Below are 24,495 nucleotides of genomic sequence, written 5' to 3'. Positions count from 1 at the left end.
GTTGTGGGAAATAGAAGGGCCAGGACTGACCCATCAAGCGAGTGGGGGTTGAGGTTGGATAATCACTACTCTGTGCTATCTGACCTAAACGAGTGTGATTGACTCGCATGTGTTCTTCCTGTCGCCCCTGAACTCCAGCTGCACCAGGGACATGATAGGTCACTGATTTTTATTGAGCCTGTACTAGATGAATTGACCCCGGCCTCTAAGACATCTCCCACTCCCTCCCAAGAGGATCTAAGTGGAGTCTGGATGGGACAAAAAAGAACACTAGAGGCAATTGAGAATCCACCAATATTGAATAGTGACCTAGTGCCAGGTATAGAACCTGAAGATCGTATATACACTTCTGCCATTGACCAGATCCAGCACCAACTGGACATATTGCCATTATCTATTATTTCTTGGAATATAGCTGGCATTGCAAACAAGCTAAATATCCCAGATTGGGTCGATTTTATCGACCTGTACGATATAATAATGTTGCAAGAAACTTGGGCGCTCACCCCAATTTTCCGACAAGGATATCTGAACTTTTATGTCCCAGCCATAAGAAACCGAGTGGGTCGACACTCTGGGGGCCTGTTAATTTGGGTACGACAAACATTGAATTGCTCAGTTAAACGAAGGTCCATACCCTCTAATGATATCCTAGCTCTTGACATTAGCTGGCAAAATGGTCAACAACTAGCCCTGTTCAATCTTTACTCCAGGGGAGTTGGTAGGGGTAAACCATCAGAGACCCTAACGACCCTTGAGCATTATATTGAAATGCTACCAGTGCTTCCCCATGTAATAATAGGCGGGGATTTTAACACCACCTTCGAACCTTTGGGCGAAGAGGATAGGACACTGGCCGAAGATGAGGATACCAAGTGGAGAATTCCCCAACTGGATATCCCAGTCATTAGAAAATGGAGCACAGTAGCAATCCAACTGAAGAGTCTTTGTCTATCAAGAGGCCTTAGAGCAGTAAATGGACGGGCATCCTCTGACTTAATGGGGAAAAACACATTCGACAATGGTCGAGCAGCCAGCAGAATAGATTATATACTACTGGACGTAAGGGCTTGGGATAAATTGGTGGATATGGAAGTGAAAGACAAAATAGAAAGTGATCACAATCCACTGTGCCTGACACTCCATCCCTACCATGAAATGTCCAATCTCCCAAGAGGGAACCAAATGGTGACGCAAGATCTTGTAAGCTCAAACAATCTTCGCCACCTGAAGTGGAGTATGCTCTTGGAAGATGTTGACAACTTAGAGACTCTAAAGGAATTAGTGGCGACTGAGGTATCTAAGATAAAGTGCCATTATGGGAGGACTGATTTTACAGACTACATGATGGCTGCTCACGAGAAACTATTTTCAAAAATCCAAAGTTTCTTTGTTAAAACAGTAGCCCCAAATAAAAAGAAAAAAGTCCAAGAGAGTAAAGGATGGTATGACAGGAGTTGCAGGATATCACGAGACAACCTTAGCGTGGAACTGAGAACAGGAAATGCAGCAGCAGTAAGGTTGGCAAGAAATCAGTATAGACAGGCCCAAAAATTGGCAAAGAAGCGTTGGGATGAGGTTTATTGGCGCGAACTCAAGGAGGCGTGTGCCTCCAAGGATTCTAAGCGCTTTTGGTCCACAGTAAAATGGGATAAGGGTGGCACAGCACCCCATCCTATGAACCATGTTCCGAAAAGCAATTGGGTGGAATACTTCCAACCACAGTATGCCTGTAATCCCATATTTTCCATTGGTTGTCCGCCTCCACAAGTCTTTTACAAATCTCCAATATTTGATGAAAAGGATGTGAGTATTGTACTGGATTGTGTGGCCGGGGGCAAAGCTCCAGGCATGGACGGAATTCCGGCTGATATATTTTTATCGGATCGTAATTCCTGGTGTACATACCTTGCATTGCTGGCTAATGCGGTGGCAATGGGAGGGAAAGTGCCTGCCTCTTGGAAGGGAGCCGAAATCATTCCCATATTTAAAAAAGGTGATAGAACCCTGGCCAAAAATTATAGACCCATTAGTTTGATTGATACAGCACAAAAACTAATGGGCCGATTAGTCCAAAATAAACTGCAGCAATGGATCAACGAAAACAATATTTTGTCATCTTACCAAGCTGGATTTCGTCCTCTAACTAGCAGCGTTGATCAAGTCCTCCACTTCTTAACCATCTACTGGAGAAATGTTACCCTAAAGAAGGGGACATTGTATGCAGTTTTTGTGGACCTAAAAGCCGCTTTCGACTTGGTCCCCAGAGAAAAACTTTGGCAGACCTTGGCGGACGTGGGCTTAAGCCAGGAATTGCTCACACTCCTTGTTCGTCTCCACGAAAATAATTTTGCAAGAATAAGGTGGGGCAAGCAAGGAGAAGTAACTGATCCCTTTCCGGTAGAACGTGGGGTGAGGCAAGGGTGTGTCCTAGCACCGACTCTCTTCTCAATTTATATAAACGGCATTGTTGAGCATCTAGAGAAGATTGCTAGTGACGCCCCAGTAATCGCAGGCTCTCGTGTACCTATCCTCATGTTCGCAGATGACACGCTCCTACTTTCCCGCACTCCCAGTGGGCTCCAAAAAGTGGTTGATGCATTTGGTATATTTTGCGACGAGAGGGGCCTTGAACTGAACACCTCCAAAACAAAATTCATGTGCCTCAACCAGCAGTCCACCTTTAAAGGTGTAATAAAATATAAAGGTACACCCCTAGAAAGGGTGGACTCTTTCTCTTACCTAGGCATCACTCTCCAAGGAAAAATGAGTTGGAAGCCACACATAACCACAACTTTACTAAAGTTTAGGCAGCTAGCAGGCGCAATTACTCTAAAACATCGCTCCTCGCTGACAAAGCCAGTAAATTGTGTGTTGGAAATATATTCTATGAAAGTACTAGGGGCTTGTTTATATGGTTCTGAACTATGGGGGTTTTCTAATTTGAGAGAACTGGGCCGAGCAGAAAACAGGTTTTTACGAGGTATTGTGATGGTCCCCCAAAGCACACCCATAATCCCACTAAAATTGGATATGGGAAGAAAAGGAATAGAGGACATAGCGAGGCTACGCCCTCTTCTATATTGGAGACGGATTATGGTGACCCCAGAATTGAGCCATTATGCTGCGGCACTGACGGACGTTATTAAATTCGACCGTTTCCATACTATCCCATGGTTAAGGGAGCTCCGGGGACTCCTTATAAAAATGAAGTTGAATCATCTATGGGATACCAAAGACGTAACCTGCTTTCCTACGAAGGCAAAGCTGAAAGACCTATATTGGGAAATGGTATATTTTACAATGTTTAGTGACGTCACAAGTACAAGCCTAACATCTCGCTTCTTGGACATAAAAATGTACCCTTCTTGCGAAATTTTTTGGGATATCATTGAAAAACCCTTTGATAGAAAACTTTATTTTCAATTTCGCATAGGTACACTCCCGGTGAATGCGTTTAAGAAGCACTGGTCCCCAGTATGGGATGAACATTGCCACCACTGTAAAGAACAAATTGAGCACATTTCCCATCTTTTGTTCTGTTGCCCATTGTATTCGTCCCCCAGACGCAAATGGTTAAAACCTGTGTGCTCTAGTTTGGGAACCCGTAGCCAATCTGCAGCCCTAAGGATACTTGAAACAGATTGTTCCATATTGCTTGTGGTTGGGGTAGCAAAATTTTTGGCCTGGTCATGGTCAATTCGTACTCGTTCACTTATGGCAATTGTATCGTAATGAAATTATGTATATTCTCAATCTTGCACTCTCCCATATGAATTATTGTATTTTATTTATAGAAAAATCTATATTTTAAGAAATTTGACAAATTGAAGTACTTGTATTTTTATTATGTATTTACTCGACATTCCATGTTTAATATGTATTTTTATATATAGTATTTATTGTATTAGGGATAGGGGAATGCTTTTATGACAAATGTCGAATAAAGCTTTAAAACTGAAACTGATGACCTGTTGTATCCTATTCTATGACTTGTGGCACACCCGGCGATTCTTATGGGCTTTTGTCTTTGTCAATCAGAAATGCAGTTTTGTTATTGCTGTATTTCAGTAACAGTCCCTCCTTTGTGTGCTCAGCTTTACCTCTGGTGATTTAACTTAGAGAGCATTTTGTTTGGCCATCACACTGTTTAGCGTGTGATGGCCCATCCTCCCTTATCAGATGAAGCGCAAATTGTGCATAGTGATCTTTTGTCCATGCTTGCTAAGTGCTCCTAATGGCTGCCTTTTTCATTTGTTCGGCTGGCGCGTCATTTTTTAAAAATTAGGCCACCACAGAAGCCCACCTTGAAGCTTCAAAGATCTCACCCTCCCGATTGGTGTTGAGCCTTCCGCCCTCCTAGCATGAATGCTTCGTTTCCCTCAACCCACCATTTCTGTGTGCATGGAGTGAGGCACCATCCATGTCGTTATTTGGAAGAGGGAGAAGAACAAAAGTTACTTACCTGTAAACTGTGGTTCTCCAGTATTGGTGTCTTTCATAGATTCACATGCTTGAATATTCCCTGTCGTCGAAGTGGGAGTCCCACGGTACATAATATAGCAATATAGTAATAACATAAGCCTATTAGGCATAAAAGAAAGTAAAACCATAGAGTTTTCATGGATAGACAACTTGTCCCTTCTATAACATATTACTGTCGTTATGTTCTAGTCCAATTCCAGCCAATCAGGTGTCGGCACCCTCTAGAACCCTCTCCCCAGAGACTCAGGCTCTCAGATTTTCGTAGCACAAGAGTGACATAATAGTCAAATACATGATTAGAGCCTCTGCAGGGAGGTGGGTGGGTCGCATGTGAATCTATGAAAGACACCAATACTGTAGAACCACAGTTTACATGTAAGTAACTTTTGTTCTTCTCCAGTATTGGGGTGTCTTTCATAGATTCACATGCTTGAATAAGAGTAGTGAGCAGTGATATCAGAACAATACAAGGTACATAAGAAGCAAAGCAATAGCAAATACAGTGCAAAAAGCTATATGCATATAAATATATATATATATATATATATATATATAGCTATAGATAAATAAATAAATAAAGAAAGAAAAGTACCTTGTATGCAGGAGGAGGGAAGCATCAGAGGCTCACCTTATTTAAAAAGATTACGAAGGACTGCTTGTCCCACGGCTGTGTCCGTGTTGTCTGCAGCATCCAGACAGTAGTGTCTCGTAAAGGTGTGTCTGCTGGACCATGTTGCCGCTCTACAGATGGATTGAAGAAGCACCCCAGCAAATAGCGCCGTAGAAGAAGAAACCTTCCTGGTGGAATGCGCTTTAACATCAGCAGCAAGAGGTTTTTCTGCTTGTTGATGGCAAAAGGCAATAGTAGAAGATATCCAGCGTGCTATAGATTGTTTGGTGACCGGATGACCTTGTCGCATCCGTCCGTAGGCCACAAAGAGTTGGTCATTCTTGCGAATAGCAGCCGTTTTCTGAAGATAAAATTTGAGACATCTTTTGACATCTAAAGAATGAAGAGTCTTTTCTGCAGTAGTCTGAGGATTTGGATTTTTTTTTTTTAAAACAACCGGCTCATTGAGGTGGAAATCAGATGGTACCTTAGGGATAAAGGCCGGATTGGTGCGAAGCAGGACAGAGTCTTTAGTAAATTGAAGAAAAGGTGGGTTAATGGTAAATGCTTGCAGGTCACTAACCCGGCGTGAGGATGTAAGAGCCAGGAGCAGAGAAGTCTTCCAAGTGACATATTTGAGACTCACCTTATGGATTGGCTCAAATGGTGATTTCATGAGCTGCGCCAATACAATGTTTAGATGCCAAGGTGGAGGAGGCCGACGTATCGGAGGAAACATCCGAAAAAGCCCTTTGAAAAATTGTTGAATTACTCTTGACGAGTAAAGGGAGTTAGAGCCATCTTGTCGGAATCGTGAGATTGCCGCTAGAAAGACTTTAAGGGTAGAGTATGAGAGGCCTGATTTCGCTAGGTGCAAAAAGAAAGGCAAAAGTTGTTCTGGCTTGGAATGTATAGGATGAATTTTGGCATCACTGCACCATAAACAAAATCTTTTCCATTTGAGTTTATATGTTTTTACTGTTGAAGGTGCTCTAGCTTTTGCCAAGACTTCTCTGCAATCTAAAGGGATGTCTAAATTCACAAATTCATAGTGCTCAGGTTCCAAGCCGCTAAGTGTAGAGATGCAGGATCGGGATGACAAATTTGACCGTGTTCCATGATCAAAAGATTCGGAAGAGGACGAAGCATGATCGGTTCGCACTGAGACAGGAGCAGCAGTTCCATGAACCAGATTTGTCGAGGCCATCGGGGGGCTATAAGGATTAGCTGACAGGGTTCTTTCCTCATCTTCCGTAGAACCTTGGGGACTAGAGGTATTGGTGGAAAAGCGTAAGCATAAATTTTGGACCAGTTCATCAAAAAAGCATTCCCGCATGACTTTGGTTGGGGAAGCCAACTTGCGTAGAACTGGCATTTTCGGTTCAGATAAGTTGCGAAAAGATCCAGATTTGGGGGACCCCATAGCTGAAAGATGTGATCCAGAATGGGTTGGTGTAATTCCCATTCGTGATTGGTTGTGGACGATCTGCTTAGGGAATCTGCGAGATTGTTTGACGCTCCCGGAACATGGACTGCTGCAAGAAGGATGCGATGCTGAATCGCCCAATCCCAAATTTTTTGAGCCTGAAGGGATAACAAAACTGACCTCCGGATCAACACCGTGCTTCCGTAGATGATGGTTCGGAAAGCTTTCAGAGCCAGAAAAATGGCCAGTAATTCTAAAAGGTTGATGTGTTTTGTCTTTTGATGAACAGACCACTTGCCTTTCACAGTTTAACCCTGCAAGTGGGCGCCCCACCCCTCGAGAGATGCGTCGGTGGTGAGGGTGAATTGTGGAGTGTCCGCCAGAAAAGGGCGCCCGAGGAGACATTTTCTTCGTGAGTCCACCATAAAAGAGCTCTTTTTAGACGATGGGTGACTCTGAGTAGGTCGTTGAAAGTCCCTGAGCCCATTGCTTGTCCAGTTCTTCCTGGACGGGTCTCATCTTCAGGCGGCAGTGAGGGACTAGAGGAATGCAGGAGGACAACATCCCTAGGAAAGACTTCAACTGTCGGACAGAAACAAACTCTTTTTGATGGATAGAAGCCGCTAGATCGCGAAGACGTTGTCGTCTTTCGTGCGACACAAAAGCTTTCCCTAGACTGGTATCCAGAATGGCTCCCAAGAACAATCGGTTTTGAGCCGGGCGCAACTGAGATTTTGTTATGTTCAGTGTGAGGCCCAGAGATTGGAAGAGGGATCTGCATAACAGAGTTTGTTTGGACGCTAGTTCGAAAAACTTCAGAAGGCAGTCGTCTAAGTAGGGAAAGATTTGTACTCCCTGAAGACGAAGGTAAGCTGCCACCGGTGCAAGGACTTTCGTGAACACTCGGGGAGCAGAACGAAGGCCGAATGGCAGAACCTTGAATTGAAAATCTCTTCCGGCCACCCTGAGTCTGAGGAATTTTCTGTGTCTTGATAATATGGGAAGATGAAAATAAGCGCCTTGGAGATCTAAAGTTGTCATAAATTCTCCTTGGGAGAGAAAAGGGAGTACTTCTTGAAGGGACAACATACGAAAAGTTTGTGTCTTTATATACTTGTTCAAGGCTCGTAGATCCAAAATGGGACGCCATTCTCCCGAGTTTTTATCTATGAGGAAGAACCTTGAATAGAACCCCCTGCCCCTCTGTAGTTTTGGCACCACTTCGATCGCGCCTTTTCTCAATAAAATATTGAGCTGACGCAGAAGCTCTTTTAAGTGGGCAGGAGGGGGACCTCTTGGTGGAGTTTTTGGAGGAATCTTTGCAAATTCCAAAGCGTGTCCCCTGCGTACAATATCGAGAACCCATTGATCGGTAGTAATTTGTGACCATTTGGAGTAGAAACGGGAGATTCGATCTCCAAGTTTTTGAGGAGTTCGCGACTGAGGGTAGTGAGAGTCATTGTTTCTTAGAGGAATCCTTTACTCTATAAGAAGATTTGCCTCTGTATTGTCTGTAGTTGGAAGAATGTTGCTGCCGATAAGATTGCTGATTTTGAGAGGAGTAGCGGCTCTGTCCTTGCCTGTATTGGTTTGAATGGCCTCGAAAGGAAGAAGAGGAACCACGACCTCTTGCGCCTCGAAAAGGTTGCTATTTGAATTGCATAGATCCCAAAGCACGAGCTGTGTCAGTGTCCTTCTTAATTGCTTGAAGGGCATCATATATATGCTGGCCAAAAAGTGATTCACCGTCGTAAGGCATGTCCGGTATCTTTGTTTGTACCTCTTGACGAAAAGACGTGGCCCGTAACCAGCCCTGACGCCGGAGGACTGCTGCACCAGCCAAAAGACGGAAGCCAGAAGAGGACACATCAATGGCGCAATCTATAATTTCCGAAGCAATTCTTTCTCCCTCTTGGAGAATCTTTAAAGCCTCTGGTCTAGATGCTTCAGGAATAAGATTAATGAGAGATGAAATGTCCGACCACATTTGGCGATCGTAGCGGCCCAGGATCGCCAAAGAATTGGCTGCTTGTACTGTAGCTGCTGCCATAGTGGAATTTTTTTTCCCTATACCATCCAGCCGTCGACCTTCTCGATCTGGAGGTGCCGACAAAGGAGATGAAGAGTTTCTAGATAGGCGTTGGGCTGCCTGAGTAATAATGGAATCAAGCTTTGTTTGCGAAGTTAAACAGGCAGGAGAATTTGGAGGAGCTTTGTATTTTTTGTCTATCCTAGGAAGGATAGCCGGAATGGAATTAGGAGTTTGCATCAACTTAAGGCCCTCTTGCCAAATAAAATCAATGATCGGAATACAACGGACCTGCTTTTGAGGTTGATCCTGGAAATCATATAAGAAACAATCCTCCTCTCTGGTTGTCATAGGGAGGTGAAATCTTTTAGCTGCTCTTTCCATGAGCAAATGAAAACCACCAATGTCAACTGGTGGAGAATCCAAAGGAGCTGGATCAGCAGGAGAAGGTGTTTGTATCTGATAGTTGTCCCAATCAGAAAAGAGGGAAGCATCATCCAGCTCACCCTCCTCTTTGTCAGCGTCATCATCCTGTTCCTCAACAATATCTTCCAGTATGATTTAAGGAACCGCAAGACCTCTATCTCTTGTCACTGATGTAGGTGTGACTACTGTTTCCCTATTTAAAATAGGTTGTTGAGATGTCTGCGGTGTTGGAGTAGTATGCCCAGACCGTGGAAAACGGCGATTATAATCATCCAGCATGTACTGTAGGTTGGAAATAAGACTTAAAGGCAATTGTGCCGTAGGAAGTTCTTGAACTGGATGCGTGTCATAAGTTGAGAAATCATCTTGTTGCAAGTCCTTGTCATCATCATCTGAGTCCTGACATTTAATTAGAAGTTCTGAAGGACTGCGAGCAGCCCGGAACCTATCATCCTCGTATTCCTCATTATCAGATGAAAAAAGCATTTCAGGAGGCTGCACAGGAGTTTTAAGTGGCATCAGGGTATCCAGAGACGAATGCCGACGCTGATGCAGAGAGCATGAAGCCCCTAGTGGTAGCAAGTCTAGAGTCGGAGTCGTAGCCGTTGTTGCTGATGCTGAAATTCGTGGTTGAACCACCGTCGACGACGAAGCCACCGTCGACGACGGAGCCATCGTCGACGCCAAAGCCACCGTCGACGACGAAGCCACCGTCGACGACGAAGCTACCGCCGACGACGAAGCTACCGTCGACGACGAAGCTACCGTCGACGACGAAGCACCCGTCGACGACGAAGCTACCGTAGACGACGAAGCACCCGTCGACGACGTCTGCTTCTTTCTATGCTTGATTGCCGTCGACGACGAAGTTAAAGGCAGCGTCGATGAAATGGGTCTCACCTTAACTGATACCAACGTCGACGGTGAAGACGCCGACGACATGATCATCGTTGGCTTCATAGACATAGATGCCGAAGTCGTCGATGTAGATGCGACGACGGCAGCTCTCGTCAACGGAGGAAGCGTTGATGAGCTCGTCGACGAGGGAGGCAGTTTCTGAGGTAAAAACTGCACAGATGGAGTCTTAGACGCCTGAGAATCAGATCTCTGGGGCGTACAGGATACAGAGAGACTCCTGGGGGGGGAATCACCCCTCTTGAAGTAGAAGGTTGAGTAGCAGTCTTCTCTCCATGATGTTTCTTCGCCACTAGGTCTAGGAGAAACCTTTTGAGAGTCACTGGACCTTTTCAAAGAGGGAGCAGTTTGTATGGAAGACACACTCTCCACATCTGAAAGAGGATTCTCTGAAGTCTTCAACTTCTGTAGCCACAGACGGAGACACCCTTCTCTATCTTTTAAAGTTTTTTGTGAGAAGGTTCTACAAATTTTACAGTCCTTTACCTGATGTTCAGGATATAAACAAAAAATACATTTCTTGTGAGGATCTTCAGAATGAAGTCTCAGTTTAGCACAACTCCCACAAGGTCTGAAGAGGGATTTCTTGGTAGTAGACATGATAGATTCAATCTTCTGATGAAATATGAGAAGAAAAACTGAGCAAGCTCAAGGAGTCTCCCTTCACACGACGTGCGGTAGAGAGCCTGAGTCTCTGGGGAGAGGGTTCTAGAGGGTGCGGACACCTGATTGGCTGAAATTGGACTAGAACATAACAACAGTAATATGTTATAGAAGGGACAAGTTGTCCATCCATGAAAACTCAATGGTTTTACTTTCTTTTATGCCTAATAGGCTTATGTTATTACTATATTGCTATATTATGTACCGTGGGACTCCCACTTCGACGACAGGGAATATTCAAGCATGTGAATCTATGAAAGACATCCCAATACTGGAGAACATTTAGACCCTTTTCTATGGCATTACTGACTTGCTTGCAACAGTGACTATCCCCATTTCAAGGTGGTCATTAATTACGTAGGAAAGGGCTTAAATGTTCCCCCTTTTCCACATACCGACATGGATAGTGCCAAAAGCCTTCTCCCACGAGGATTTGGCTGTGGTCGTGTCTCTCTCTCTGGAGCAGTGAGGTCCTGGTGAAGTCAGGAAAGAAAGTAACTGAATCAAACAAAAAAATGGAATGCAGTACCAGTCTCGTAGTGCATACATTTTTTGCATTTTTGAAACATTGGTAAGTTCCCCTTTTCTGTCTGCCGTTACAGCATGGAGTAGTGAGTCAGCCTGCTTCATCCAGTGGCTGTCTTACACTGTGATGAAGTTCCCACTACTGCCCGAAAACGCGTGCTTCGGTGCCAGCACTGTGGGTTCATGTATACATACATATGAAGTGCATGCCTGTCACTGCTTGTTATTTTACGCAGGTGTTGGGAGAGGTTGAAGGAGGGCTTCCTGATCCTATTATGACTTTGTATCTCTCTCCTTTAGCGCACAGCTCCCTCACCTTTCCTCTACCTTAAATCACCTCCCTCCACTCTCTGCCTACGTCCCTGCCATCTCATATCTCCCTGTGTCTTTGCTCCTCGTCCGTGTGTCTCCCTCTTTTCCTACTCAGTGTGCAATCCCTCTCCAGCAAGAGCTGTGTGCACCTGGCAGGCAAGAGGGGGTCAAGGAGATGGGAGTCTGCAATGATCCCCCCAGGTGGCATAGTGAGCCTCTCTAGTGTTTGGCCTTTCACTGTTGCCTTAAGAGTGCCAGATGTGAAGGGGGATTTAGGCAGCTTTTGGCACAGTTAAAAAGCTCTGCTTTCATGTGTCACCTTGTAACATGGCCTAGGTCTTCAACACAGTTTTGGTGCGCACTATATTGATTATATGGGTATGTGCGAAGAGGGCCACAGATGTGCCTTGAAACATAACCTTTCAGTAACCCCAATTGTGCATTAGCAGGGTCAAAGCTCTTGTTAAACACTTATAAGGTCCTGAAAGCGAGACCAATTGCATTGTAAATGCTTGCTTTATTTGGATCCTGTTGCTGTCCTTGCTAAATAGTTGCTTTTCAGTTGTGAATAGGCTTGTTAGTCCCTCCTTGGTACACCCTTGTCTGCATTTGTAACCTCCCATAACGACTGGACCTTTTACTTGTCTTGTTACACAGTCTGCTTTTTAAGTCGGTGAGCACTATTTTGTTTAATGAATAATGGGAACAATGGTGGCTGCTTCTTCTATTTGCAGCATGACCACACAGCACTCGCGGGACAATGGTGGATGCTTCTTGTATGTAGTGCTATGTGCGCTTTCACTTTAAAAGTGGCTGTCCCACCCTACAACCCCACACAGTACTCGCAGGACTATGGCGGCCGCTTCTTCCTTTTTAAACTTCTAAGCTGAGCGCGGTGCCTGCTTTAGGGACACCGCGCTCAGTTTCAGGGTTTTTTTTACTTAAATGCTGAGCGCAGCACCCGCTTCAGGAACACCACGCTCAGTTTCAGTTTTTTCTACTTAAATGCTTAGCGCAGCACCCGCTTAAGTGAAACCCCACTCTGTTTTTGCTTTTTTTTCACTTTAAACTTTAATGCGTAGCGCGGCGCCCACTTCAGGGATCCCGTGCTCTTTGTATTGCAATAGGTCTCACATTTGCCAAACTTTGACCTATTGGTATTGTAAATGACAATGGGTTTTATTATTCCACGTTTTTTAAAACCAAAAATCAAAGGCATTGTCATTTACAGTGCCAATAGTTCAAAATCTTGCAATTGCGAGATCTATTGCATTGCAAATGCTTGTTTACATTGCAGCCCGTGTTCCCGTGTAGGAGAGGTGCGACTATTTTGCAAATACAAGATTAAGGCTGTCCAAAGAAATCAAAGCTCACTCATGTATGACATGTCATGCCGCGTGATCATTCCCACTAATCTGGTTATGAAATAATGTCATGTGATTTCCTATGATGTTGTGGGCACAATTTACAGTGATGTCATTAGTGTGTGAACCAGCTATTTTCACAACTGAAAATTCTACCTCTATTTGGTTGCAGAATGTTGGCTTGTGTGGAGGTGTACCAAGGTATTTCAAAGTCAGTTCTTTGAAAGACATAACCAGGGCCGGGCATCGGGCACTTCCCCAGAATGCTGGAAGTGTGGGGGCGATTATGCAGCGCGGGGGGCGTTTTTAGGTCTCGCCTGGCGTAGGCTGTGCACATGCGCAGACTTGCTGGCGAGATTTAATGATGTGGGGTATTTTGTGTAAAGGGCATTAAGCCCCGCCCCTCTTTTCCATTGGCTGGCGTCACCGTTTATGCTAAACGGTGGCCAGCCATTGGAAAAGAGTTGGTTGCCTCGCCTGCTTTCCTTCTGAAGTAAAAGGTTTCTTATCTTTATGGGGCCAAACACATGGCCCCATAAAGATCAGAAGGAAAGCAGGCCATCCAAGTGAGACAGCAGAAAAAGAGTGGCGAGCGGTTACAGACTTTTACAGACTTGTTTACTTTACTCGAAAAGGGCAGTTTCTCTTCGCAGAATCCAGCATGGCAACAGAAATCTCAAGGCACAATGCGTGGTGTTTATACAAAGCAATCCATAGCGGCTTTTACTGTCTAAGCTAGATGAAAACGTATGCACAGCTGCAGTCCATTTTGTGAGAGAACCTACGAGCATTCGTGGCACATAGTAAAGGGCAGAAAAAAACAAGCCAAGCATGTGGCGCAATGGTCAGAGCTGCCGACCTTGCAGTTGGGGAACCATGTTCGAATCTCAGCGTCGCCCTTAACACACTGTGATTTTGGGCAAATCGCTTAATCTCCGCGTGCGTACCACAAATGAATGTGTCCTTGTGTAACGTAACTGGTGCTCATCTAAAGCGCTCCAATACCTCCGGGATGAGTTCGCACCATATTAAATTAAAGTGCAAACAAAAAAAAATGCTGCAATTAGTCCTGGCGGGTACGTGGCGGACGCTTACTCGTGGCAATGCACATGGTTGTGCACAATGTTTTGCAACCACACCTCCTGCCACAAAGCATGGCATGGATTCACACTGTGAAGGCAGGGGGTAACTGCGGAGCTCGCTCTCTCTTTGCCTGTACCGACTTGGAAGGAGCTGATAGCGGTCTTACCGACTGATTTATGCTGCCTACCACCTCCCATTCATAATGTGTAATTCTTTGTTGTGGCTGCTTACTATAAGGGGTATTATCTGCTCTGTTTCTTTAAGGAACAGGGATCTCAGTGCCGACACACTGCAAATTCAGATGCTGAGAGGAAAGTCTGCTGTCGCAGGCAGGTCACTGTCCAGTCATTGACTTTAGTGCGCAATTACTGCCCCATTCATAGCATGGGGGGTGGGGGGTATGTCACTGCTCACAGCCCCACTCCGCTGTGAAGGATTAATGAATCTTTTGCTACACAAATGCAGCTCGCAGCAGAACGGAAAGTTCTGCACAGCAAGCTCCCATGATCCCTCCTGCTGACATCACTCATCTGAACAATGCATGTGTTTAAATCTTTATTCATATTCTTCAGATATTTGAATATCTCGGTCAAGGGGTGATCCGGAAGTTCTCCCCAAGGGAAAAAAAAAGTGTTGTCAAATAATACATTTTACAATACAATTTTAGAATGCATTTGCTAAAAAAGAAATAGGTTCTGAATGAGCATTCATGAAACATGCCAGCACTTTCGTGATGTGCCAAGCAGGTGTTACCCTCTCTGTGAGTGTTGCAGATTGGGTCTCTCCGAGGTAATTTTGAGAAAATGGCTAATCTATGTATTTTTCATTAACGTTTCCCTCAAAGCCAAAAGTGATACAGAAGTTCAGAAAATGCAATTTTACATAGCCTATAATTTAGCTAACATGTATCTACATTTCTATACAACACCATATGGAATTTTTCCAACATGCCCCATTTAAGTAGATTCTCATTTATGTGCTACGACTGAGAATTTCCTCGGAAGGGCAGGGTGGAAAACTAACAAGCATTGGCATAGCCAATAGGTCTCGCCTTTGGGACCTTATAAGTGTTTTGCCATACACCAGTTGTTGTTACACCAAGGATATTGTGCTGCATAACTAAATACTTATAAGGTTCCAAAGGCGAGACCTATTGGCTATGCCAATGCTTGTTGTTACTGAGGGCCGGTTTTTTGCAGCTGTGCTACTATATTGGCCCCCACTAACAAAAGCAGCAGGGGGACAGGTTCCGTCAAAATTGCCAGATCTGCTCTGGGTGTCCCCTGGACATAATCTGCAATTTAGCATTATCTATTCTCCTCTGGGTCATTTACTAATCCAAACAACCATCTGGATGCACTAACCGCCCCTCACGAATGATCACACTTGAACTCTAATAATTGAATCTACCACAAAGATATTGAAGTAAATGCAGCTTATTAACCAATAACCTGGGATCAGTATGATGCTTGAATCATGCTCTACAGCTCCTCGTAAGCGCTTTGTAAGGGCAATTATAAAACAACACTAAGTACAAGAAACTTTTTTTTAACAAAACAAAATGTATTTTGGCGATGTGTAGTATTTTTAAAATATACCAGCAGAGGGAGCTCGAACTCAGCCTTCCGGCAAGGAAACGCTGAAATAGCTTCGCGCTTATCTCTGTGGCAGCTCATCTCAAGTCTGTATGGTTCAAACGTAAACGTCGTCCTGACTCCTGAGTGGGCTAAAAGGGCCTGCCTGCAGTCTCCACCATGCTCAGATGAACGAAGACCAAGTACACTGCGGGGAAGATAAAGCAACTGATTGTCCTCCGAGGGAGCCAGGAGGCCAATTTGGAATCTTGAGCGCGGAGTGAAAGCTGTAAAGTCGAGTGATGGGGATGAAGGGGCGGTGAGCAGTCTATGAGGTAGAAGCGTCAACTCACATTTTAAAGCCTCGTACATGTGGAAGACCACTCACAGACGTTTAATTTAGTCTACGTTTGTTTTTACTCAAGAAAAGCATTCATCAACATGTGGAAATTCTAAAACATGTTTTTAATTCATCAAGCGTGCTATTGAACTTTGTAGAGGTTGGACAAAAGTAAATTATATTAGGCCAGAGAGTGGTTCCCTCTAGCACGTTGTCGTACACTTAACTCACTGGCTGGGATCAGAATCGTATGCGGTCTGCTCGGAGAGATTTAGGTCTATGCATTCCTGTAACTGGTGCCCCTCTGTATCCTATTGAACTATGGCGCTTGCTTCCTAGTTACATTTTTTCATCACTGCAGGGTCAACTCTGTAGTTCATCCTTCTCTGTTATATAAAGTATAAACAACTGAGTTAAGTGAGAGTATAACTTATGCCAAGAGGCAGTACGGCTGAAGGCACACATCCAGTCTTGGGGCCATCTTTATGGCCAAGTCACGCAGTGCAGCAAATTGCCTTACTGTGCTGCACTGCGTGACAAGGAAAGGGCTGGAATGTGCTGCTTTTAAGTCAATACAGTGCATTCCTACGTTATCCCCTGCGCTGGTGCCCTTTGGGCTGCCTAGCGTCTATGCAGGCACAGTTGCACCATGGTACAAGGATGACAGCATTATAAGGAGGATTGTTTTCGTGTAGAATGCACCACTCATAGAAAGAAGAACAAACAAGGAGAAATAAACACATTTCTCCTTGTTTTACATAACCTGGGAAGGTGTAGGTTTTTGGTGCATCCTCCGGGCTTACCACTTGTGGTAACTCTGGGAATGCATCAAGATCCATGGATGTTGCATGGGAACACCCATTCAATGCCTATGTAAATGCCTCCCTGGCATTGAGTAATGCAACGCAGTGATTTGCGCTGCGTTGCGTTAATAGAAATTTATGAGGCCACTCAGGGCCATGCAAGGAGGCCTTGCGTGGTGTCGTAAATCTCATTTCTGATTTGCTCTTACACCACGTTGCGGGGTGCAAGAGCGACGCAAAGGGGCTCGTAAATCGGGCCCTTGGTTTAAAACTATCGAGTTTTACCAGATGCTCAAATTTTTTTTTTAAATAACAACAAAAAACATACCAGTGATAAAGTAACTCAGCTCAGCGTTCAGACCAGCATCGGCATCTACGCAATTCATGCGTGCCACAACGAAATCTCGAGGTACATCCTCAGCGAGAGAAACATTGTATTCCGTTGGAGTAAAGGTGGGGCTCTCGTCATTGACATCTAGAACTGTATGAGAAAGAATCAATTGTGAAAAAGTTGCATTAACAAGAAACACAAGGATGTATGTGGCCAACTGAAAATTCTCGTGCAGAATGGTGAAAAGTTAGTGACCAGAGGGATACCATGACTCAACACTGAAGGGCATATTTATCAAAGTTTAGCATAACCCTTGCACAAGGCTGACGCAAAACCTAGAATTATTTTTACCAAACCATACAAGGCCACCTTGTGTGGGCCTTAGTGGCTTGGTAAACCTTGTAATGCAAGGCAGCACAGGTCTCTGCCTTGTGTTACTCTGCCCAAGGGCGGCGTTCCATGGGTGGGGCGTGGGTGTTCCCATGTATTCACCAATGGATTTTGGTGCATTCAAGGATTTACCAAGACTGATAAACCTGGGAATGCGTCAAAAAGCTATGCCTTCCCCAGGGGAGGAGCAACGAGGAGAAATATTGTTATCTCCTCATTGTTTTCTCAGTAGTGTAGCAAGGGGGGGTGGTCCACTCCATGTGGCACAGGTTTTGGGGGCAGTGGCTCCCCCCCGCTTTCACATGAGTTTGCCACAGGGACGGCAAACGCAGGAATCATCGCCAGTACCCCCACCCCGCTCTTAAGTGTAGCTGCATTGCCGGAATGGCAGAGATAGCCACGGGCGGCAAAGTGCCTAGCTACGCCACTGTGTTTTCTTTTCCTAAGTGTAATGCTTTATGCAGCACATGTAGAAAGAGGAAAAAGCCTCAGACGATTTTTTTTATGCAGGAAGGTGTTCTTTCCTGTGCAAAAACAATTCTGTCTCAAACACCCTTGCGCTATGGTGCAAGGGTGCCTGCATTGAGGCTAAGCAGCAGTTTGTGCATAACCATAGGCAGAGAGCAGGAATGTGCCAAATCTTGATAGATATGGCGCATTCCTTCCTCTCCCTTTCATGCAGCGCAAAGCAGCACAACATGGTCTCTTGCTGCGTTGCGTGAAACAATGATAAATATGACCCTAACTCTCTGCCGCCTCTCTCTGGAAGGAAGAAACAAGGATGACTGTGACACAAATATAACTTGAACAAGCATTGGTAAAGTCATTAAGTATGGGTTTTAAGTGCTACCATTTGCAGCTTTAGCACATTAGAGCGAGACACATGACAAGAAGAGGCAGCAGAAGTGGACAGAATGGACAAAAGATGTAAGGTAGTACGTCATACAGTTACATGCAAGCACATGGGTGAATGGAAGAGGAAGAGGAAGTATTCACATAGTCAATAGCATTAGGTGAGAAATGAATACTCCAATAGACTGAGTCGGTACTTGAATGACAACATCTCAAGCCAACGGATGAAATAGAATGATTGAAAAAAAAACTATGACTGAAAGGGGCAACCTAAAGCCCACTCTGTGTCTAATATCAGCAACAGCGCTGTTTTACAACTGAGTCCTCAAATCATAGGCCTAAAAAGTGGAATGGCGTCAGAGTGGGACAACACAAGGTTTCAAAGATGCCTGTGCTAGCAGAAAAGGGACAATTTACAAAATCTGACCCAAACATGCTCAAATATCCCATAAATGCTTCCCATCATTTCTGCAGATAATGCAGATTTTGGAAAGTGTTATTCACAAAGTGGCCTTAGCATGCAATGGGGGCTGACTGCAAGGAACAGTCTTATGCACTCTTCCTGCTCATAACTATGCAGGGATTATGCACCCACCTGTGTATTCATCAGAACGTTTAATGGGGACAGTTGAGTGCTGGAGACAAAAGGCCTGTCTGCCCTTGCTTAACAGAGTCAGGAATCACCAGGACAATCATTGCAGGCCCCAAGGTTTTTTCCTGCTTCAGACATATTCTTATTCACTGGGACCAGAATACTCAAAATAGCAGAGCCATGGTCTTGCAGCCATGGCTGCAGGTCTAAAGTGTTTTAACAAGCAGCACTTTTATTTGCATAGTCCCCTGTTTGAATGAACAATGCCCAACTTTAAGTTGGTGCAAGAACTCTGGGGACATGTAGGCTCACAAATGCATTTGTTTAGTGAATGATATGGCAGTGACATATTTGCGCAAATCTTTTACGCTGTTGTAATGCACTTTGTGTAACAAAGAAGCTCTTTAAAGTCTGGCGGACATACTGCCTTCTGTTGGGCTGAAAATATGTCTAGCTGACTCCTTCAAGCATTGTGCGAGTTAAGTTAGCATTTGCAGCACCATTTTGTATTCAGCCGCCATTTTGTGCCATGATCGAAATGAAGCTTCTGTCTCATACTGTCTGCCTCAGCAGAAAGCAGCCTCAATTGTTTCTTTTTATTATTCAAGGTTGCGCTTCTTTGCACTAATGAATAGCTTGTTCTGTGTTTGCATGCCTTTCCTCGTATGTAGCCCAGCTCCCACTCTCAGAGAGATGGGCACGGGCTGAGTAACCTTGAAGCTAAGATGTGTACCCGGTCTCAGGATGGTAGCTCATCTTTCTGTACCTCCTTTGTTCATCTGTGCCCAGGCTGGAAAATTCCAGTCTGGGATGTCTTAGAGGTGTTGGAAATGTATATCTAACTTTACCTTGTGGACGGGGGTTAGTCCCTCAGCAGCTATCAAATGAGGCTGGGCAGACTGGACTCCGCTTGAGTGAATACTAATAAAATAACTTTGGTTTGTATTTTCTACTGTCTGACCAAATCTTCATTTGTATGGAAGGCTGGGAGGTGGTCATGAGTGACCCGGGTGGCCCTAATTAGGTCACTTCCTTCACTACCCACAGGGTCAGTGGGGTCTAAGGGCTCTGACTATCTTGTTTAGGACCATCTGTCTTATTCAGAAAACCCCTCCAGGCAGGTGAGGATCTCTGTGCCTTTAATCCACCCTCGACTTCGGCTGGACAGAACTGATCATTGAGGAGCAGAGGACAAGTCTGATGCAGTCCCGGGTAGGAAAAGATGGTTTCCCTGCACTAAATAGGACAGGATGATCAGGGCCTGGTGGTACGAGGAGGGGAGGCCTCCAAGTAAAAAGTTAAGATTATAACATGTGCTTTAGTTGGGCCGGTACTCACCGGTACTGAGTACCGGCACTTCTCAGTGTTCTCCCATTGAGAACCGGGACTTCTCCTTGTGTCAAGGGTACTTATAGTGTACTATCAGTGGCATGCTGGGGTCAGGCTCTGCTGTATGGGTGTGTGACAGTAAATGGCCAGTGTATTCCAGAGGGAGGTTGCTCCTGCAGCCTTACAATCTAACTGACAGAGCGACAGGAATAAGGAGACATGGCTTGAGGGCTTGAGCTCCCGACACTGGAATGGTCACACTGTCAACTGACAGCGTGACCATTCAGTGTCGGGAGCTCTTGCCCTCAAGCCACATCTCCTTATAGTGTAAGGTTGAAGTGCTGGAATACACTCACCATTGTCTGTCAGAGCGCCTAATGCCCTTTCGCCAAGTTCGGCTTGTGTGTGCAAGGTAGAATTGGTACGAGTTTTTTGCAGTTATATAAAGTGAAAACTTGGCAGGAGGGCATGAAAGTCCTTTATATGAGAAGCACAAGCTCTACATAAAAGCACACTTTTTTGTTTTTATGGCACAGGGAGGTGAAATCCCAGCATCAGCTCAACATCATGTGATTCTAAGCAGATCACGAAAATCTCCCAGTTCCATAAAAGCAAAAAAGTATGCTTTCACATAAAACTCCTGCTTCTCACGAAAAACTCTTTAATGCCCTTGGCCAAGTCCACACTATATAAGACACCAAAAAAATACCAATTACGCCCTGCACCTATGACCTGAACTTGGCCAAAGGGCACTAGGGCACTTTACATTTAAAGAAGGGTGGGGGGCGGTTTTCGGCCCCAGGGAGGCCGTTTTTCTTACTGAGGGCCGGCAATATTGACCCCTGTAACAAAATCGGCTGAAACCGGGCCTAGCAAACAGCTCGGCTGCACACCCCCTCCCCCCAGGGGGACCATCCAAGCAGTTTGCCAGGGCCAGTTTCGGTTTTCAGCCCAGCCCTGGACACACCCTCCAGACACACCCCATCCAGACCCACCCCAATCAATTTGGTGAGTACCGGCACTATCTTTTTCCATTTAAAGCACTGATTATACCGGTGTAAAGTCAGTACTTCTCGGACTCTGAGAAAACCGCTACCTTCGTGGGACAGGAACATTACCAATTCATGGCAGTGCACCCAATTCAGCAAACTCTGATTGACCCCAAATTCTTTTTGATTCAGGTTCATGGGGAGAAAAGAACTGAAATGGAAACAGACAAAGCTATTTGAAATATCTGGACACATTTATACCTCAGGAACGGTGATTAAAATGAGCTATCAGTTTTGAAAGGGAAATCTACAAACGTAGATATGAGTTCTGTGACAAAGAAGGTGGGAGGCAAGGCCCTGATATGGAGATGGAAACATGTAGTTAAGAAAATAACTCTAATGAGTTGTCCACCAATTTGTCAGGTAAGGTGTTGCTAAATTGTATCCTTTTTCAAGAAGAGGCATCTTAGAAGCACCTTCACACTGAATGTCTAATAGGACCAGAATCTTAACATACAGCCACATGCTATGCGCCATGTAGCCGGGCTCTCATATTCCGTCACGGATTAGCTTGCTTGTAAGAGGAATAAGGTGCATCTGTGCTCATGGACTGGTCATTTTGCTTGAATGACACATTGAACATGGTGTCCCCCAGCAGAAAATGGCATTCAAACTGAAAATTGTATTACAAAAACCTCTGATGACAATACACAATTACCTCGGACAGTCAGTGTGCTGGTGGAACTCTTTGGTGGGGCCCCAGCGTCACTCGCAACCACCCGCAGGTAATACTCGGGAATCCTCTCTCTGTCCAGTTCTGCTGTGGAGATCACTAGGCCGCTGGTGCTGTTGATCACAAAGTCCATGCGTGGCATTCCCACCTGCATGCGGTACGTCACTTGACCATTGAGACCATCGTCTAGGTCTATTACCACCACCTGACGAGCATAAGGAGAGGAAAATATAACCAAAGGAAACTAGCAGTGGCAGGATAATTAGGCCTAATTCACAAAAGCGTTTTATGTCTTGCCTATCAAACACCTGTTAGCTGTTTGTAGGCAAAAGTCTCTTTTGGACCAGACCAAAAACCGATATTGGGCTTACCAATGGTTGGCTTTAGTGTCACTCTCACTTGCTTGCTTCTTATTTGGTGATCCTCAACAGGACGATAGTCTAATAGCAAACTTTCGATTGGATGACTAGTATTCTTCCACTGCTCACTTTAAGGGAACTTTTTTTTCTCATTTTTATTCTTTCGCCGCTAGATGAGAGTTAATGTGCTTTCTAGCTTTCTCATTCATGTGCTGCTTCGCACCACCCAAACACCTACCCCCACCCCTGCTTTCTCCGTGTTACTCCATCCTCTCCTCCCCCACCCTTCCCTTTCTGTTTTTTTTCAAATACTTTTTGGTCTCCTCTGGAGCCAGTGACAAGTGAAGTGCCTCTGACATTCCTTCATCCCATCTACATTGCTTCCCCCGCTCTCTCCACTGACTCCTCTGTTGTTCACCAAACCTCTCAGAGACCTTCAAAAAAATTACAATTTTGTATTTTGGAGGGCATGGCAGCTGCCATTGGATGTAGGGCCACTCCGCAGAGCAAAAGCACTTTCATCCTACAAACACATTTCACTTTTTTAACTTGGATTAGTGGAAAAACAAAAGAATGGAGCATGCATCCTTCTGCTGGTTCATGCATGAGTGGTGTCACATGTGTGTGTATGTCATTCTATATACGTAGGCTGTCCGGAATTCGGTTAAAACCGACTCTCCCCGACAGTACCCTACCGGGTGAAAATCAGCTGACTCGGTTTAAACCGAGTGTCACTGATTTTCCTTGCTATTGCACCACTTGGCCACTTGATGGAGCCAAGGCGTTAGATGCAAAGCCCCAATTTAGGGAAGCATATCTGTAGACGGCTGCTGCAGCAGCAGTTTAATAAATGCCTCTGCTGGAATCGCCGGTACATAACGAACCGAACATTATTCGAGCGCATAAGCTCCCCACCATCCCCCCAGCGCACGCCTCATTTAAAACAACAACTGGCGCGCAGAGGTGTTATTCTGGGGGCGCGTTACCGGCACTGCTTCACTGGTGACATCTTTGTAAAATACCAACACATGAAACATGTAGTTGTTTTAAGACTTATAGTGTTGGGATGTGGCATGTTATGTACACAAGGAGGGCCGGCGAACAACTACACGTGAGCACACACTCACAGCTATAGAATACCCCTGCGGACCGGTCTAAATGCACCGAACCTTCCTATCAAGTGCGTGCAACCCAGATCCATATACAGCACCGGAGAAGCATTTGTGCATTAACCCAGCCTACAATGCACGGGCCGTGGGTGTGGCTGAATTCAGGCCTGTGCGGAGCAGCTTCTTAGCATCGGCCACTGGAATGGTGAACTTAAAATAGGACCGAATTTTTTTTTACGGCAATTCGTGCATAGGACATTTTGGCAAATGCTTTTGAATATGTATTATTTCAGTCTGTTTTGCAGACATGGATCCTGTAATGTGTGAATCCACAGCTTTGAGCACACGTGTGTAGTGCACATTGCATGCACCACCACAGAACACCAGTGGTGAGCCCCAGTACAGAACATCCTTCTCCCACAAGATGGCTCGTCTGTACTGGGCACATCAGCCGGGCTGAGTACATTACCTCAAGCACGAGAGCTATGTATGACTCACGAGCTTAAGTGGCACACTGCACACCTTGGACAAATTCACACGGCAACTGTGCACCCGTCTGGGCGAAACAAGCAGGTCTGTAGCTAGACACCGGTGACAAACAGACCTTCACATGAAAAACAAGGCTCGGTTAGGCTGAAAACACGCTTAAGACTATCTGCCTCTCGCCCCTCACCGAGGGCGCTGCAATGTGTATTTGGGAGTTTCACTTTCTTCTGCTCTTTTTGGAGTTTAAAGCACTTCCCAGACAAGCCGCTGGAAGTGACAGATGAGCCAAAACATGGCGCTTCTAGCGGCTCACACCCCACCCGGGAATGCCGCCTGAGGTACCCATCAGACTCCTCATGCAACAAACCGTGGGGGTGCACCAGGCGCGCAACACCCATTGGGCTCACCGGGCTTCAGCCCCCCCGTCATGTGTGTCAGCCCGGCTGAGGCAGCCTCGCGGGCTGGCGTCCGTCTAATTGCAGCCAGACCCGAGTACTTCACAGGTCTTTAATAGACCATTTACTCGTTAATGAGGCTTTTGTTGTGTTTTCACCCCTTCTTACAGCCACTCTGCCTATGGCTGGAAGACTTAGCCCCCCCCGAAATCTTTTTCACCCCCCCCCCGGAAATTTGGCTCTAGTTGCCCGCCTTGGGTGCACGAGTAATCCCGCTGCGTCCGCCTCACGTTAATCCACTGAACTCGGAGACAGTAATTTGTTAACGAGTGCCAAGGATGCTCACGTTGGCACAGGTAAGGGGGTGACGGGGTC

The 24,495-nt window shown here is 45.4% G+C and overlaps 1 protein-coding gene across 2 annotated transcripts in view; it reads right to left on the bottom strand.

Moving 5' to 3' along the window:
• Positions 1 to 21,973, bottom strand: part of CDH23 (cadherin related 23) — a 1,199,511-nt gene extending 1,177,538 nt beyond the window's left edge. For both annotated transcript variants that reach the window (XM_085603466.1, XM_085603467.1), the window contains exons 1-2: positions 21,757 to 21,973; positions 16,884 to 17,036 (exon numbers count right to left, since the gene is read on the bottom strand). In XM_085603466.1, coding sequence (XP_085459592.1) covers positions 16,884 to 17,036; positions 21,757 to 21,925 — 322 coding nt within the window. In that variant the 5' untranslated portion in view covers positions 21,926 to 21,973. The remainder of the gene's footprint in view (positions 1 to 16,883; positions 17,037 to 21,756) is intronic.
• Between the last annotated feature and the right edge of the window lie 2,522 nt (positions 21,974 to 24,495).

The sequence above is a fragment of the Triturus cristatus genome, chromosome 1_2, assembly GCF_964204655.1.
Source record: "Triturus cristatus chromosome 1_2, aTriCri1.1, whole genome shotgun sequence".
Classification (NCBI taxonomy): domain Eukaryota; kingdom Metazoa; phylum Chordata; class Amphibia; order Caudata; family Salamandridae; genus Triturus; species Triturus cristatus.
The sequence above is the reverse complement of the archived record's forward strand: the minus strand, read 5'-3'. Positions and strand labels throughout refer to the sequence as shown.